The sequence below is a fragment of the Macaca thibetana genome, chromosome 16 (assembly GCF_024542745.1).
Source record: "Macaca thibetana thibetana isolate TM-01 chromosome 16, ASM2454274v1, whole genome shotgun sequence".
Taxonomy (NCBI): domain Eukaryota; kingdom Metazoa; phylum Chordata; class Mammalia; order Primates; family Cercopithecidae; genus Macaca; species Macaca thibetana.
Genome location: NC_065593.1, coordinates 11,969,588 through 11,988,453, shown reverse-complemented (window position 1 = coordinate 11,988,453; position 18,866 = coordinate 11,969,588). Strand labels below are relative to the sequence as shown.

At 42.0% G+C, this 18,866-nt stretch overlaps 1 protein-coding gene across 10 annotated transcripts in view; it reads right to left on the bottom strand.

The window, feature by feature from the left end:
* The window catches only part of STX8 (syntaxin 8), a 691,269-nt gene that overhangs the window by 124,581 nt on the left and 547,822 nt on the right, over positions 1–18,866 (bottom strand). For all 10 annotated transcript variants that reach the window (XM_050765472.1, XM_050765470.1, XM_050765479.1 and 7 more), the window contains exon 8: positions 1,658–1,759. In XM_050765472.1, the coding sequence (XP_050621429.1) occupies positions 1,658–1,759 (102 nt within the window). The remainder of the gene's footprint in view (positions 1–1,657; positions 1,760–18,866) is intronic.

The window sequence follows — 18,866 nt, the reverse complement described above, 5'->3', positions numbered from 1 at the left end:
CATCTCAAGGACCCTTGCCCAGAGCTTCTAAAGTGGATCGATCAAGAGGATTCACTACATTTTTCACATTAAAAAAGGCTGAAAGTTTGGCAAAATATCTGTTCAGATCTCTAGGTTTTTTTTTTTTTTAATTGCTTTTTTTTTTTTTTTTTTTTTTTAAAGACACAAGGTTTCACTCTGTCACTCAGGTGGGAGTACAGTAGCAGGATCATGGCTCACTGCAGCCTCAACCTCCTGGGCTCCAGTGATACTCCTGACACAGTGTTACAAAACTGGCTTAACCAGGACCTACTCAAGCGGGAAGGCCAGTCCACACTCACAGAGCCAGAAACACAGCAATGCTTTCTGAGGTCACACGTGCATGACTCCAGAGGAAGCTGCATGCAATGCTTAGGGCAGGGTTTGGCGCTGCCTCACAAAGCCATTACATTTCTAGACAAAGAATTAACAGTTTGTAGGAGGTGGGTTATCTGTTATTTCTTGCTAAATTCATCTAAGCTAGTATGATGCTAAAATTTATCTCCTAAACTTGGATACTTCAGGCACATACCACCATGCCTGGCTAATTTTTTAAATTAATTAATTAATTTTGAGACAGGGTCTCACGCTGTCACCCAGGCTGGAGTGCAGTGGCACAATCTCAGCTCACTGCAACCTTCAAGCAATCCTCCCTCTTCAGCCTCCCGAGTAGCTGGGACTCCTACAGGTGTGTGCCACAATGTCTGGCTATTTTTTTGTATCTTTAGTGGAGACAGGGTCTCGCCATGTTGCCCAGACTCCTAATTTTTAAATTTTTTTTTACAGAGACAGAGGTCTTGCTATGTTGCCCAGGCTGGTCTCACACTCCTGAGCCACCGCACACGGCCTGTGATTCTATTTTTCATAAATATGTCAGCTTTAGAAACTTGGTGCACCTTTGTGAGACGAAGCACCGAAAAACAATCACTGTGATTACTACTGCTGTTCCCATCATTTATCATCATGTACCTTTGGGCAAGGCACTGTGCACAGGCAATACACAATTTAAACCTCACCAAAGTCTGCATCAGAATTTCTGCGGAACAAGCACCTGCAGCAGAACTGCTTGGTATGCTTGTTAAATAACGAACATTCTTGAACTCCACCCTAGATCTAGTCAGTCAGAATCCCTAGGGGAAAGCCTCAGGATCAGTATTTTAAGCAAGCCCTCCAAGCGATTTTTATCTTGGCATATGAATCCCCATTTTACATATAAGGTATCAAGAGGTAAAGTGACTTGACAAAGACAGCATCACGAAACATAGAATTTGAACTCAATTAAGCTTGTGGTTATTTTAAGACGGCACAAAAGCAAGTGAGATCCCCTTTAAAACCCGCCAACCAGTATAATGTTACACAATTTCCCAAACCATTAATCTCTGTAAACATACAGAAAGGACTCCTTTAAGTTAAAAAAAAAAAAAAAAATGAATGATACGCCCTCTGAACTGCACACAATTCATTTCATTCTGACCAGATTTAACCTTCGTTTAGCAATTTCAGTGCTGCATCAAATGGCACTGCCTGTATCAGAAGAGCAACCAAATTCCCGCAGCGATGAGACAAACAGGAAACTCAGAGCAGAGTAAATCCACAAGCTATGACAGAAACAGAGCCGTAAAAAGTAGCTATCTCTTACCACAAGAGGTTGACTTTCTGTCCACCAGGTTTACACGCCTGGTTTCAGTGCGAAGTTTTTCATCTGTGTTCTCCACCAGGTTGGCAAGGTCGTCAATTATCTCTAGAAAGGAAAGATACATGATTACTATTCCTGAAATCACCTGGTTCACATCACAGTATCACAGCTGTGGTTGTTCTTCCTAGCAATAATGATCTCAAGTGCAGTAATTGAAAAGGCACAGAACTCAGGTCGATTCTTTGAAAACGGCAATACTGATTGTAAAAGGAAAAAAAAATAGTAGTAAAGAAGAAAACTGATTTAACACAATTCCAGCAGACAGGAGAAATGCCATGTTCAGAGGAAAGCAAGCATGACCCACCGAATTTATGCCTAGCCAAGCTGTCATTCAAGTATAAAGGAACAGACAGGCCGGGTGCGGTGGCTCACGCCTTTAATCCCAGCACTTGGGGAGGCCGAGGAGGGAGAATTGCCTGAGGTCAGGGGTTCGAGACCAGCCTGGCCAACATAGGGAAACCCTTTCTCTACTAAAAATAAAAAAATTAGCCAGGTGTGGTGGTGTGCACCTGTAATCCCAGCTACTTGGGAGGCTGAGGCAGGAGAATTGCTTGAACGCAGGAGGCAGAGGTTGCACTGAGCCGCCACTGCATTCCAGCCTGGGCGACAAAAAAAAAAAAAAAAAAAAAAAAAAAAAAAGGAACAGACAGCATAGTAGACTTCAGGGACTACCTGGGCCCTTCTTGAGAAAACTACATGATGAAGAAATCAAGCCAATCAAAAGATAAATAAAGAGATGATGGAGAGAACTAAATCCATTTAAATACTGAACTAAGAGTAAACAAAACGTGGATTAGATAACAGAAAGCTACAGAAATGTCACAACAGTAACAATGTAATTCCAACTGAAAAATTAGTCAGTGGCTGCCAGTGGGGAAGGAAGGTGAAAAGTTGAAAGTGCTAATTTCTTCATCTCTCGCCGTGAGGCATATTGAGCAGTTGAAAAGTTAATCATACAGAAATGTGTAGCCTTTTAAAATCACCAAAACTTTAATGTTTTTTGTTAAGCTTGAGGGATCTTTTAGTAATTACTATCTCTTGTAAAGAATCCTTGATGTGGGCTGGGTGTGGTGGCTCACACCTATAATCCCAGCACTTTGGGAGGCTGAGGCAGGCGGATCACCTGAGGTTGGGAGTTCGAGACCAGCCTGACCAACATGGTGAAACCCAGTCTCTACTAAAAATACAAAATTAGCTGGTCACATGGTGGTGCATGCCTGTAATCCTAGCTACTAGGGAGGCTGAGGCAGACTTGCTTGATTCTGGGAGGTGGAGGTTGCAGTGAGCCAAGATAGCACCACTGCACTCCAGTTTGGGCGACAGAGAGAGACTCAGTTTCAAAAAAAAAAAGAAAAGAAAAAGAATCCTTGATGTGAAATTCGTTTCCTTTTTAACCCTAATCCTTTTAAGTGAAACTGAGCCCTTCACAACATTTAAAATAGCATATATAGTACGATCTTAACTATGTAAAATTATTTGTATCCATCTTTTTATATTTACAAATCTATAGGGATATATGTGAATAATATTAATTTAATGCTAATAATGATTATTTCTAGATGGTAGGATGCTGTGTGACTGCTGCCTGCTTCCTTGCATTTTTCTGTGTTGCATGAATTTCTTTCTTTCTGTTTTTTTTTAAGAGACAGGGTCTTGCTCTGTTACCCAGATGGGATACAGGGTACTGTGATAGCTCACTGCAGTCTTCAAGGTTCTAGCAATCCTCCCATCTCAACCTCCTGAGTAGCTGAGACTGTAAGCATGTGCCACCACTCCCAGGTAATTGTTTAAATGTTGTGTAGAGATGAGGCCCTGCTATGTCACCCATGCTGGTCTCAAACTCCTGGCCTCAAGAGATCCTCTTGCATCAGCCTCTCAAAGTGTTAGGATCACAACCACGAGCCACTGTACCTGGCCTGAATTTCTTACAGTGAGCATATATATTTGTGTGCCACATAATGACGTTTCAGTCAATGACGGACCACATCTACGACAGCGGTACCATAAGTGGTACAGTATTATGATGTTATAATACCATATTTTTAGTGTATCTTTTCTATGTTTGGATACAGAATTTTTTTTTTTTGAGATGGAGTCTCACTTTTGTTGCCCAGGCGGGAGTAGAGTGGCGTGATAGCGGCTCACCACAACCTCTGCCTCTCAAGTTCAAGCGATTCTCCTGCATCAGCCTTCCAAGTAGCTGGGATTACAGGTGCACACGACTCATAATTTTTGTATTTTTAGTAGAGATGGGGGTTTCATCATGTTGGCCAGGCTGGTCTCGAACTCCTGACCTCAAATGATCCACCCGCCTCGGCTTCCCAAAGGGCTGGGATTACAGGCATAAGCCACTGCGCCTGGCCATATTTACCATCTTGTTACAACTGCTTACATGCAATAACATGCTGTACAGGTTTTTAGCCTACAGGCAATAGGTCATACCATACATACAGTCTAGGTGTGTAGCAGGCTTTACCATCTAGTGCTGTGTGAGTACCCTCCATGATGTTCGCACAATGATATAACTACCTAATGACACATTTCTCAGAACATATCCCTGTCAAGGAATGTATGACTATTATATTTTTCTTTTTTTTCTCCCTCCCTCCTCCTCCCTCGTTCCTGTTTTTATAGTAACTGCTTTGGAGACATGTTGTTCAATACCAGTCACCATTTTTCTTAAAGCATTAAGTAAAGCAAACAAGGAAATCAAATGAAGTTTCCAGAATGATGTGTGAGCTGAATTCTGAAAGCTACATGGGTGAAAAAGCAGGAAAAGGGCAACCCATGCAAAAAGAATCGTATCTGAAAGGCACAAAGGAGTTGGGCGCTCCTGCTTCTTGCCTCCTGCAGCACTTCCTACAAACCTCTTACTTATAGACCCTATAGTTACATTCCACCGATTTGTTTACATGTCTTTAACAGGAAGATTATGATATAAACTAATTTTTATTCATCCTTATACCTCCCACACTTGGGAGAATGCCTTGTATACAGCAAGATAAAACAAATATGAAAAGATAAAGACAATGAATGGGCTGGTGGGTCATGCCTGTAATCCCAGCACTGTGGGAGGCCGAGGTGGGCGGATCACATGGTCAGGAGTTTGAGACCAGCCTGGCCAATATGGCAAAACTCCGTCTCTACTAAAAATACAAAAATTAGCCAGGCATGGTTGTGCATGCCTGTAATTCCAGATATTTGGCAGGCTGAGGCAGGAGAATTGCTTGAACCCAGGATTTGGAGTGAGCTGAGATCATACTACTGTACTCCAGCCTGGGCAACAGAGCAAGACTCTGTCTTGGGGAAAAAACAAACAAACAAACAATGTCCTAACTTATCTTTGTTTCTAGTCCTGATTCATTTTAATTCATTTTCCATACAATACTCAGAGCATATTTTAATTCTCTCATATTTCAATGAATTAAAATTTAAATAGCCACATGTATCGAACAACTCAGCTCTAAAGCAAGAACTTAAAAAAGAAACCAAGAAAACACACACACACACCCTACCAAGAGGTATAGTTTTAAAATAAAAATTAACAGAAGAAATAAAATTAAATACTAAAAATGTATGATTCAGGAAAGGGGTAAAGAGGAACAAAGAATAGATGGGACAAAAAGAACGGAAATATAATATCTATCTGGCATGCTTAAATTCAACTGTATCAATAGTTGCATTAATGTAAACAGACTAAACTTTTCAATTAAAAAACAAAGGATATCAAGCAAGGTTTTTTTTTTTTTTTTTTTTGAGATGGAGTCTTGCTCTGTTGCCCAGGCTGGAGTGCAGTGGCGCGATCTCGGCTCACTGCAAGGTCTGCCTCCCGCGTTCACGCCATTCTCCAACTCAGCCTCCCAAGTAGCTGGGACTACAGGCGCCCGCCACCAGGCCCTGTTAATTTTTTTGTCTTTTTTAGTAGAGACGGGGTTTCACCATGTTAGCCAGGATGGTCTCGATCTCCTGACCTCACAATCCGCCCACCTCGGCCTCCCAAAGTGCCAGGATTATAGGCGTGAGCCACTGCGCCCGGCCTTTTTTTCCTTTCTTTAATTATACTTTAAGTTCTAGGTACATATGCACAACATGCAGGTTTGTTACCTAGGTATACATGTGCCATGTCGGTTTGCTGCACCCATCAACAACTCGTCACTTACTTTAGGTATTTCTCCTAACACTATCCCTCCCTCAGAAAGATTTTTTTAAAAAAATGACACAACTATATACTTTGCTATGGAACTCACTATAAGGCACAGTGTTTGTATGAGAAAGTTTGCAAGACAGACCAGACAGACTTCTAGAAAAGGAGTATTATTAGATATAAAAAGGAACTTCTCATCATGATGAAAGGACACATGTCAAAAATGGGAAATTCTGTCATTATTTGAAAATTAAGGAAAACAACTCCGATTTCCCCACAGGGCAAAGATGAAATCACAAGAGAAAGCAGAAAATATACTGAAATGAGCACGAAGGACAACTGCTATAGACTGGATGTTTGCGTGCCTTCAAAATTACGTTGAAGCCTCATCACCAGTGATGATATTTCGATGTGGGGCCTTTGGGAGGTGAATGGTGAGGAGAGTAAAGCCCGCATGAATGAATGAATCCCCTTCCATGCATGAGATTTATGACCTTATAAAAGAGTTCCTAGAGAGCTCCCTCATGTCTTCCACCAAGTGAAGTTACAATGAAGACAGCTGTCTATGAACCAGGAAACAGACCCTCACCAGACACCAGATCTGTAGGCACCTTGATCTTGACTTCCCAGCCTCCATAACGGTGATAATTTCTGTTGTTTATAAGTCATCCAGTTGATGGCATTTTACTATAGCAGCTTGAATAGAACAAGACAACAATGTAGCACAAAAGTTTTTGGGATGCTACTAAAGCGGTACTTAGGGAGAAATTTATTGCTCTAAATGCATATATTAGTAAAGAAGAAAGATGTAAAAACAATGATCAGACTCAAGCAGATAATAGTACGATCATCTCAATAAATGCCGAAAAAGGGTATGACGAAATTCAGTGTCCATTCACGATACAAATTCTCAGCAAAACAGAAAACGAAAGGGAACTTCTTCGGCCTGAGGAAGGGCATCTATTTAAAAAACACTCAGCGCTAACATCATACTTAAAGGTGAAACATGGAACATTTTTTCTCTAAGATCAGGAGCAAGGCAAGGACGTCTGCTCCGACAGCATCTGTTAAACATTTTATTAGAAGTCCCACATTGTTCAATAAGGCAGGGGGAAAAAAAAGCAAAAAGGTATGAAAGGGAGCTGTAAAGCTGTATTTGCAGATGACATGATTGTACACCCAGAAACAATAAAGTCTATTTAAAAACTACAAGAACTAGTACGGAAATCTAATAAATTTGCACGTACAAAGTCAATAGTAAAACGCAATATATTTCTATGTACCAGTGATAAACAATGCAGAAAAAATAAAAGTAAAAAATTCATTATAATGGCATCAAAAGCCATATTACATACTTAGAAATAAATCTAACTGAAGATGTGTAAGACCTCTATAATAAAAACTATAAAACATTGCTGGGAGAAATGAAAGAAAGCCTAAGAAAAGGAGAACTGGCCTGGCCCATATGGTAGTTCTATCTGTAGTTTTCTGAGAAACCCCCACGCCGTTCTCCGTAATAGCTATACTAGCTCACGTTCCCACCGACAGTATATAAGAGTTCCTTTTTCTCTCCACATATCCTCACCCTCATTTGTTTGTTTGTTTGTTTGTTTTTCATATATTGGTTGGTCATTTATAAGAGAGAACACAATATTTTAAAGACATTGGTTCATTTTTTTTCAATTGACAGATATTGTACAGAATTTTATAGATTGAATGCAATCCTAATCAAAATTCTAGCAGGCTTTTAAAATGGAACCTGCAAGCCAATTCTAAAATTCACAAAGAAAATTATTTAGAATAGCCAAAATAATCCTAACAAAGAAAAACAGGCCAGGCACGGTGGCTCACGCCTGTAATCCCAGCACTTTAGGAGGCTGAGGCGGGCGGATCATGAGGTCAGGAGATGGAGACCATCCTGGCTAACATGGTGAAACCCCATCTCTACTGAAAATACAAAAAATTAGCTGGGCGTGGTAGTGGACGCCTGTGATCTCAGCTACTTAGGAGGCTGAGGCAGAAGAATGGTGTAAACTTGGGAGGCAGAGGTTGCAGTGAGCCAAGATCGCACCATTGCACTCCAGCCTGGCGACAGAGCTAGACTCCGTCTCAAAAAAAAAAAAAAAAAGAAAAAAGAAAAGAAAAACAAAGTTGGAGGTATTATGTTACCAAAATTCACCATTTATTATAAATATATACTAATCAAAGACAGTCTGATATTAGAATAAGGACAGACAAACACATCGATGGAACAAAACAGAGAGTCCAGATAGACTTGTGTGTGTGCGTGTGTGTGTGCACACTCACCTGCACACGTGAGCGCTCAATTCTCAACAAAGGTATCTACAACATAGTCAATCAAATACAGAAAGAAAAGTGTTTTCAACAAATGGTGCTGGAAAAAACTGGATATATGTATGAGGAAATAAAAAACACCTCAACCCTTTCTTCTCTCTATACCGAAAAAAAAAAAAAAGTTGTGATGGTTCATAGACTTAACAGTAAAACCTAGAATTGCAAAGCTTCTAAAAGAAAAAAAGAGAAATTTTTCATAGCCTGGAGTAGGTAGGCAAAAATTTCTTGGACAGGACATAAAAAGACTATCCACAAAAGAAAACAAGTTGGTCAATCTGATTTAGCAAATCCTCAAAGGAAGTGATTTCCAGATCTTGTGACATCCTGATGCTCTGGGCATAGTATTCTTCTGAAAATGTGATGGGAGGACTTGGACACATCACTTCAGTCTTTGTGTCATCAGCACTAAACACAGCTGTTTATATATAGTAAAAGTGGGCATTTTTATGATCCATGGCTCATTCTCTATCAAGAGGAATTTTCTGCTCATTCAAAGATACTATTACAAAAATTAAGAAATAAGCCACAGAATGGTAGAAAATATTTGTAGAACATATAGCCGACATAGAATTCGTACCTGGAATATATAAAGATCTCCTACATATTAACAATAAAGAAAAGCTAATTTTAAAATAGCCAAAAGATCTGAACAGATGTTTTAGAGAAGAAGATACACAAATGGCACATAAGACACATGAAAAACAGCTCAAATATTGTTAGTCATTAGGGAAATGCAAATTTCAACCACAATAAGATACTGCTTCACACTCATGACAGTGTGCAAACTAAAGACTTACAATACTAATGGCTGGGGGAAAATTTGGCACAAAGGGTGCTGTACAAGCGTTTGTCAATTCGCATCAAGTTAACCATGTATCAACCATCTTACCCAGAAACTTCACTCCTAGGTTTTTTTGTTTTTGTTTTTTTTCTTTTTTTGAGGTGGTGTCTTGCTCTATTGCCCTGGAGCTGGACTGCAGTGGCGCGATGTCCGCTCACTGCAACCTCCGCTTCCACTCAGAAGAATTCAAGCGATTCTCCAGCCTCACCCTCCCGAGTAGCTGGGATTACAGGTACACACCACTGCACTCGTCTAATTTTTGTATTTTTAGTAGAGACAGGATTTCACCATGCTGGCCTTGAACTCCTGACCTCAGGTGATCCACCTGCCTCGACCTCCCAGAGTGGTGGGATTACAGGCGTGAGCCACTGTGCCCAGCTCACTCCTAGGTATTTACCAAACAGAAATAAAAGCCTATTTCTCAAAAAAAAAAAAACAAAAACAAAAACAAAAAAAAACCTGTACAAAAATATACACTGCAACCTTATTCATGAGGGCCCCAAACTAGAAACCACCCACATATCCATCATTAGGAGAATGGGAAAGCAAATTGGGGTATATCTGCTAAATGGAATACTATTCAGCAACAGAAAGCATGAGCCACTCATGCATGCCACAACTGTCCAAATCTCAAAAAGAGTTTTGTTGGCTAAAAATAAGAAAGGGAAAATCATTATACACTTTATGATTCCATTTATAAGAAATATAAGGATAGGCTGGGCGCGGTGGCTAGTGCCTGTAATCCCAACACTTTGGGAGGCCGAGGCAGCAGATCATGAGGTCAGGAGATCAAGACCACAGTGAAACCCCGTCGCTACTGAAAATACAAAAAGAAAGAAAAAAAAAAAAAATTAGCCGGGCGCAGTGGTGGGCGCCTGTAGTCCCAGCTACTCCGGAGGCTGAGGCAGGAGAATGACGTGAACCCAGGAGGTGGAGCTTGCAGTGAGCTGAGATCGCGCCACTGCACTCCTGCCTGGGTGATAGAGCGAGACTCCATCTCAAAAAAAAAAAAAAAAGAAAAAGAAATATAAGGATAAACCTAGCCTACAAAATAGACATCAGAAAGTGGTTGCCTCTGGTGTGCTTGACTAGAAAGGCACATGAAGAAACTTTATGGGATGATGGAAATGTTCTAAAGGTCACAGAAATTCATGCAAATGGGTACAGCTGTCAAAACACATAGAAGGGAGGAAGGGAAGTAAGGAGGGAGGGAAACAGGGAGGGAGGGAGCCAGGCAGGCAGGCAGGCAAGACAAAACAAATGCCTTAGAATAACAAAATTTCAGACCTGCAAGAGTCGTGCAATCACCTTGTAGTTCCCTCCCCTCTTGTAACATCCCTGGCAGTGGGATGGTTAATCTTTCACTGAACACTCCCAGAGACTGGTAACATGGAAACTCATGAGAAAATCAGTTCCATGGCTGAGTTACAGGGTGATTCTGGTAATTATAAAGTCCTTTATTCTGAGCTAAAACTCTGCCTGCTCTCAATTTCTACCTTAGGTATTTCTTTTTCTTCTTCTTTCTTTTTTTTTTTTGAGACAGAGTTTCACCCTTGTTGCTCAGGCTGGAGTGCAGTGACATGATCTCAGCTCACTGCAACCTCTGCCTCCCGCGTTGAAGCAAGTCTCCTGCCTCAGACTCTCAAGTAGCTGAAATTTCAGGCGCCCCTTAAGTATTTCTAGACCAACACAGCATCAGTGTTCTTTCCTTCATAATTTTCCTCGTATATCTCCTTGGTCTTCTCCTCTAGGTTAAAGATACTTAGATCCAAACTTTAGCAAATCCTCACAGGAAGTGATTTCCAGATCTTGTGACATCCTGATGCTCTGGGCATAATATTCGTCCTAAAAATGTGATGGGAGGACTTGGACACATCGCTTCAGTCTTTGTCTCAGCATTGAACACAGCTGAGTTTATATATAGTAGCGTATGTAAAAGTGGGCATTTTTTTTTTTTTTTGGAGAGGGAGTCTCGCTCTGTTGCCCAGGCTGGAGTGCAGTGGCGTGATTTCAGCTCACTGCAAGCTCCACCTCCTGGGTTCACGCCATTCTCCTGCCTCAGCCTCCCGAGTAGCTGGGATTACAGGTGCCTGCCACCACGACCAGGTAATTTTTTGTATTTTTAGTAGAGACAGGGTTTTACAATGTTGGCCAGGCTGGTCTCGAACTCCTGACCTCAGGTGATCCACTCACCTCAGCCTCCCAAAGTGCTGGGATTACAGGCATAAGCCACCACGCCCGGCCTAAACAACTCTACTTTTTAAGTTATAAAAATTATTTAATAGCAGTTTATAAACAAGAAGGAAAAAAGTAAAAAAGTAAACACTATCCAAATACCCCAGTATAACAATAGCATAATTCCCCCTATATGTTCACTACAATTTGACATAAACATACATTTGTGCCGGGGGCACTGGCTCATGCCTATAATCCAGCACTTTGGAAGGCCGAGGTGGGCAGATCACCTGAGGTTGGGAGGTTGAGACCATCCTGGCTAACACGGTGAAACCTCGTCTCTACTAAAAATACAAAAAAATCAGCTGGGCGTGGTGGTGGGCGCCTGTAGTCCCAGTTACTTGGGAGGCTGAGGCAGGAGAATGGCGTGAACCTGGGAGGCGGAGCTTGCAGTGAGCTGAGATCGCGCCACTGCACTCCAGCCTGGGCAACAAGAGCAAAACTCCATCTCAAAAAAAAAAAAAAAAACCATACATTTTCATGTAATTGCAATATATAAGTCTCCCCCATCAAATGATATCATTTGTATTGTTTCATGTAGCTACACAGTCTTCAGTTATAATTTCTAATGGTTACAAAATATTCATTCCATAAAATAACCATTCCTTAAATAATAGCCCATTGTTGGATACTTAGAATGTTTCTTTTTTTTTTGAGATGGACTCTCACTCTGTCACCCAGGCTGGAGTGCACTGGCGCGATCTCGGCCCACTGCGAGCTCCGCCTCCCAGGCTCATGCCATTCTCCTGCCTCAGTCTCCCGAATAGCTGGGACTACAGGCGCTCGCCACTATGCCCAGCTAATTTTTTTTTGTATTTTTAGTAGAGACGGGGTTTCACTGTGTTAGCCAGGATGGTCTCGATCTCCTGACCTTGTGATCCGCCCGCCTCAGCCTCCCAAAGTGCTGGGATTACAGGTGTGAGCCACTGCACCCGGCCACTTAGGTTTCTGTATTTCTAAATAATGAATCTACAAATTCTTTCCTCCATTATCATTGTGTTCTTTTTAATCATTTCCTTAACAAAGTGTGATTATGACTGCCTCATAAACTTTGAAACAGATTGCCAAATTATTTTTTAATAGACTTACAGTGCCACTGTTGGTTTGATGGGATTCATTCCACTTGTCAGTTATGATGACCTCAGAAGATTTCCTAGGCCAGAGAGCCTCGGGAAATTCCCACTCTGCAGACCACGCACTACCAAGGTGGGAATTCCCCTAACCACAGTCTATTAAGAGCAAATTAAATACAGGTTTCAGAGTATAGGTTGTGAAACAACCAGCTGACAAGTTCAGATTCCTGACAAGAGAGCCTCCAAAGAGAAACTGATACCTTGCTTCCTGGTCAGTACTTGCATTTGGTTTCATGCGGGAGCTTGTATTTCAATCACATGTTAATTTGAGATACCGAGTGCCATTCCAGCACAGAATGGACAAAATGGAACAATGTAAAGTATACCAGAAAAATGACGGAATCACAAGGATTAAGAAATATTATATGGTGTCAAAATACCTGACTCCAATAAAACTTCATCATTTTTCTACTCTCAATTACAGCCTCAATACATTCTATACAAAGGGAGAGAGTTTGCTATATATTTTCAGATGAATTTGGTGTCTTTTTATGCTATAATGGACTCATAATGGCAGTAGTAAAGTCATTATGTTATTATGCCTTTTGCTTATGTTTTTAGTATTTGAAGACAAATGTTAAAAAAAAATCTATAGTGAAGAAAGAGTTTTTCTTGAGGGTACTAGTTTAATTCCCTCTGATCCCTATAATTGATATCATACTCAAATTTATCAATGGAAACCAAAAACGGGGGGTGGTGGTGACCTCTAATAATACTGTACGCTAGGAAAAGATACATTCCAGAGAACAGGGACACAAGGACAAACCAATCTGTGACTTGGTAAAGAAAAAGTAATACCCTGCCTAGGGCACCCTATGGCAGGGAGCTGCAAGGAACTCCAGCAGATCAAAGTGGAGCCTCTGGGAACCACCCAGGCTTTGGGGACACAGTGACTGTCTCTACTAAAAAAAAAAAAAAAAAAAAAAAAAAAAATTAGCCAGGTGAGGTGGCAGGCGCCTGTAGTTCCAGCTACTTGGGAGGCTGAGGCAAGAGAATCATTTGAACCCGGGAGGCAGAGTTTGCAGTGAGCCAAGATCGCACCATTGCATTCTAGCCTGTACAACAGAGCAAGACTCCATCTCAAAAACAAACAAACAAACAAACAGAAAAAAAAAAAAAAAAAAAGAAATAGCTCAGAATGAAGGAACATCTCAGTAGTTTTCAAAAGAAGGTTCTCTTTCCCTTTCACCTTGTGCCTTAGAAAATAAAATTCCTTTAAAAAAAAAAAGAATAAACTGGCTGGTTTGGGTGGCTCATACCTGTAATCCTGGCACTTTGGGAGGCCAAGGGTGGATCACCTGAGGTCAGGAGTTCGAGACCAGCCTGGCCAAGATAGCAAAACCCTGTCTCTACTAAAAATAGAAAAATTAGCCAGGCATGGTGATAGGAGCCTATAATCCCAGCTACTTGGGAGGCTGAGTTAGGAAAATCGCTTGAACCCAGGGGGTGGAAGTTGCAGTGAGCCTAGGTTGCGCCACTTCACTCCAGCCTAAGAGTGAAAATCCATCCCCCCCGCCCAAAAAAGAGAAGAACCCTTGAAATATGTCTGACTTCTTTTAAAACAAGATTTAAAAACACACTAAGTCAATGCAACAAGAACAGAAAGACACCACGAAGGAACAGTGAAGATTACCAGAAACAATACATACAGATACAAACATAATTGTCCAAGTGAAAATCACAATGAAGGCAATTAAACAGATTATAAACTAGGTAACAGAGTTAGTATGTAAGCTTGAGTAGTCTCCCAGAAGTCACCGGAGGAAGGTTAGAGAAGACAAATGAGAGAGAGAAAAAAATAAGAGACAGGAACAAAGAAAAACAGGAGGAAAAACAATAACCAAATAAACAATATTTTCCTTGAAATGATAAAACACTTGAGTGTTCATATTAATAAAACAAACTCACTGAGCAACGCTGATGGAAAGGATTGGCCAGGTGCGGTGGCTCATGCCTATAATCCCAGCACTTTGGGAGGCAGAGGCAGGCGGATCACAAGGTCAGGAGATTGACACCATCCTGCCTAACATGGTGAAACCCTGTCTCTACTAAAAAATACAAAAAATTAGCCAGGTGTGGTGGCGGGCGCCTGCAGTCCCAGCTACTCGGGAGGCTGAGGCAGGAGAATGGCGTGAACCCAGGAGGCAGACCTTGCAGTGAGCCAAGATTGCGCCACTGCACTCCAGCCTGGGAGACAGAGCGAGACTCCATCTCAAAAAAAAAAAAAAAGGATCTAGAAATATCTCATGAAATTTCCAAATTTTGGAATCCAAAGTTCTGCAACTATTCAAATGGTGGGCAGGAAGAAAGGAAGCTTACCAACAAAGGAAGAAAATTAACCTGGCATCAGACTGTTGCTGTGAAACATGAAACACTAGAAGACAGTGAGTGGAAAAGGTGTGAGGACAAAGACCATGATCAAAGGATTCAAAATCCAGCCATGCCAAGGTGGATACTCACAGATAAGAGAAAGACATAACCATACAAGGAGCCAGAGACCACTCACTCATCTCATGAATGCAGGCAACAAGGTCATGGAAATGGAGCACTGAATGAAATCCTTCTGGGCCGGGCCTGGTGGCTCACGCCTGTGATCCCAGCACTTTGGGGGCCCAAGGCAGTAGGATCACTTGAGGTTAGGAGTTCTATTTTTTTTGAATTTTTGAATTTTTATTTTTTTGAGATGGAGTCTCGCTCTGTCACCCAGGCTGGAGTGCGGTGGTGCAATCTCAGCTCACTGCAACTTCCGCCTCCCAGGTTCAAGGGATTCTCCTGCCTCAGTGTCCCGAGCAGCTGAGATTACAGGCGCCTGCCACCACGCCCAGCCAATTTTTGAATTTTCAGTAGAGACAGGGTTTCGCCATGTTGGCCAGGCTGGTCTCGAACTCCTGACCTCAGGTGATCTGCCTACCTTGGGCTCCCAAAGTGCTAGGAGTACAGGCATGAGCCACTGCACCCGGCCATGAGACGGAGTTTCGCTCTTGTCACCTAGGCTGGGGTGCAATGGCATGATCTTGGCTCACTGCAACCTCCGCCTCCTGGGTTCAAGTGATTCTCCTGTCTCAGCCTCCCAAGTAGTTGAGACTACAGGCACGTCCCACCATGTCTGGCTAATTTTGTAGTTTTAGTAGAGACAGGGTATTGCCATGCTGGCCAGGCTGGTCTCAAACTCCTGACCTTAGGTGATCTGCCCACCTCGGCCTCCCAAAGTGCTGGGATTACAGGCACGAGCCGCCATGACCGGCTAAGGTTAGGAGTTCTATACCAACCTGGCAAACAGGGTGAAATCCTATCTCCACAAAAAAATTTTTTAAAAAACTTAGTCAAGTATGGTGGCTCATGCCTATCGCCCTAGCTACTCAGGAGGCTGAAGTGGGAGGATCACTTGAGCCCAGGAGGTTGAGACTGCAGTGAGTCATGTTCATACCACTGCACTCCAGCTTGGGCAACGAAGTAAGACCCTTCTCAAAGAGAAAGAAAAGAAAAAGAAATCCATCTACATAGGTTTGTTACAGTAAAGTGCTTGGAGCAACACACACCAGCATCTCTTGGGGGCCCTGAAGCCATGGCAGGCAGGCCTCTGGCCAGAGTTTTCTCCTAGCTATCATTCAGCCGCTTTTTTTGTTTATTCTTCCCGTGTTGCCATGAGGTTTGTGATACCCTTCACAACATCAAAGGGTTGCCCAAATCCCTAAACTGCTTCTCTATCTTTAGTCTCTGTATACTCAAAATCACCTGAGCTGCCATAAAACATGCATTTTTAAATCCAGCAAAATGGTCTGCCTACATTTCTTCAAGACAGATACACAATATTACCTGCACACTTTTGTCAGCCATTATAGCTCCAAACGGCCAGAACACAAAACAAGTGGCAGAAGGACTAAGGAGAGGAGATAACACACACAAAACGCATTCGATTCAGGAGGGGGACTACAGTGGCTGGGAGTATTTGCCCCATGCTGCACCAACATGCACTGCCTGAGGATGGAACCTGCTGGACTAACATCCATTTGCAGAAAACATACGTAAGTATTCAGAGAAAAAGATACATGAACTGTGGGTGAAAAATGCGCCTGGCCAGGCGCGGTGGCTCACGCCTGTAATCCCAGCACTCTGGGAGGCGGAGGAGGGTGAATCACCTGAGGTCAGGAGTTCAAGACCAGCCTGATCAACATGGTGAAAACCCATCTCTACTAAAAATATAAAAATTAGCCAGGCGTGGTGGCAGGTGCCTGTAATCCCAGCTACTCGGGAGACTGGGATAGGAGAATTGCTTGAACCTGGGAGGCAGAGGTTGCACTGAGATTGCACCACTGCACTCCAGCCTGGGTGACAGAGCAAGACTCTGTCTCACAAAAAAAAAAAAAAAAAAAAAAAGGACTGTTCTATGTGCAGGTGTAAGTACATATATGGATATACAAAAACTTTTGTATCTATATGCACATGTATGTATTTTAATATATTAGGAGATATACATACACGCACATAGACATCTACACACATACACATGCATATACATACATACACATTTACATATACATATATACATACATACGCTTATATACATATACACATACATATACATATATAGCACATACACACACACACACATATATACACACACACTTTTTGAGACAGGGTCTCACTCCCATCGCCCAGGATGGAGTACAGTAGGGTGATCACAGCTCACTGCAGCCTTGACTTCTCAGGCTCAGGTGATCCTCCCATCTCAACTTCCTGAGTAGCTGAAACTACAGGTATGTACTCCCATGTCTGGCTAATTTTTTATATTTTTAGTAGAGACAGGGTTTCATCATGTTGCCCAGACTAGTTTCAAACTCCTGAGCTCAGGCAATCTACTCACAGTGGCTTCCGACAGTGTTGGAATTACAGGCGTCAGCCACCGCATCCATCCTAGGAGATACATATTTTTCTGAGATACAGGCACACAAATATATATCTCAGAAAAATATTTCAGAGACAAACAACATTATAACAGTCACCCAAAGTATGTGTGTATACAACTCAATAACCATTTCCGAAAAGAACAGGAAAAAAAAAAATCAAAATTGGTTGAGTCTCTTTTTAATAATATAAAGATAAGCAATGAACCTATTAAACATAAATCTAAGTATATTATTATAAAACTTAATGCTAAAATTTTAACCTTTTTGTTGTGAAATATAACTCACATACAGAAAAGTACAAAAAGTGTATGTACAGGTCGGGCGCAGTGGTTCACACCAGTAATCCCAGCACTTTGGGGAAACAATACCTGTACAATGAAGGAATATGGCATATGGCACCTTGACCAAGTGAGCAAACAGCGTCAGTGAGAATGGGACCAACTCACCTAGGTCTCCTGATGGGATGCAACACAACGGGAAGTATCGTATACAGCTCTCCTTATGTGGTCTTTTTGCCAAAAATATTTCACGTCAATATAATTACAAAGAAACACTAAGACAAATATAGATTGTGACAAATCCTACAACTGGCATGAATTGTTTAAAAATGTCAATGGCAAAAAAAAAAAAAAAAAAAAAACAGCGGGGGAAGGCTGGGCGCAGTGGCTCACGCCTGTAATCCCAGCACTTTGGGAGGCAGAGGCAGGCGGATCACCTGAGGTCAGGAGTTTGAGACCAGCCTGACCAACATGGTGAAACTCTGCCTCTACTAAAAAATACAAAAAAATTACCCAGGCATGGTGGCGAGCACCTGTAATCTCAGATACTCGGGAGGCTCTCAGATACCTGTGATCTCAGATATTCGGGAGGCTGAGGCAGGAGAATCGCTTGAACCCGGGAGGTGGAGGTTGCAGTGAACCAAGATCGCGCCATTGCACTCCAGCCTGGGCGACAGAGCGAGACTCCATCTCAAAAATAAAAAATAAATAAAGGGGGGGTATGTATTTTAAATTAAGACATTAAAGAAGCAAAACAGTTACATGCAATCTGTAATCTCTGATTGCTGGAGCACCCCCTCAAAAAGAAGTGACAAAGGACTTGATTGGGGCAATGGGAGCAATTTAAATAGAAACTCCACATTAGTCATTATTACCATATCAAAGTTAAATTTCTTGGATATGCTAATGACACTGCAGTTGTATAGGAAAACATCCTACACAGGAGAATATTAGGAGATAGCTTAGGAGACAGATGTCAAAGTATATAGAAGCATTTAGGAGACACCCTCACCTTAGTTTAAATAATTTACAGGCTGGGCTCAGTGGCTCACGACTATAATCTCAGCACTTTGGGTGGTAGAGGTGGGTGGATCACTTGAGGTCAGAGGTTTGAGACCAGCCCAGCCAATATGGTGAAACCCTGTCTCTACTAAAAACACAAAAATTAGCCGGGAACGGTGGTGGATGCCTGTAGTCCCAGTTACTTGGGAGGCTGAGACAGGAGAATTGCTTGAACCTGGGAAGCGGAGGTTGCAGTG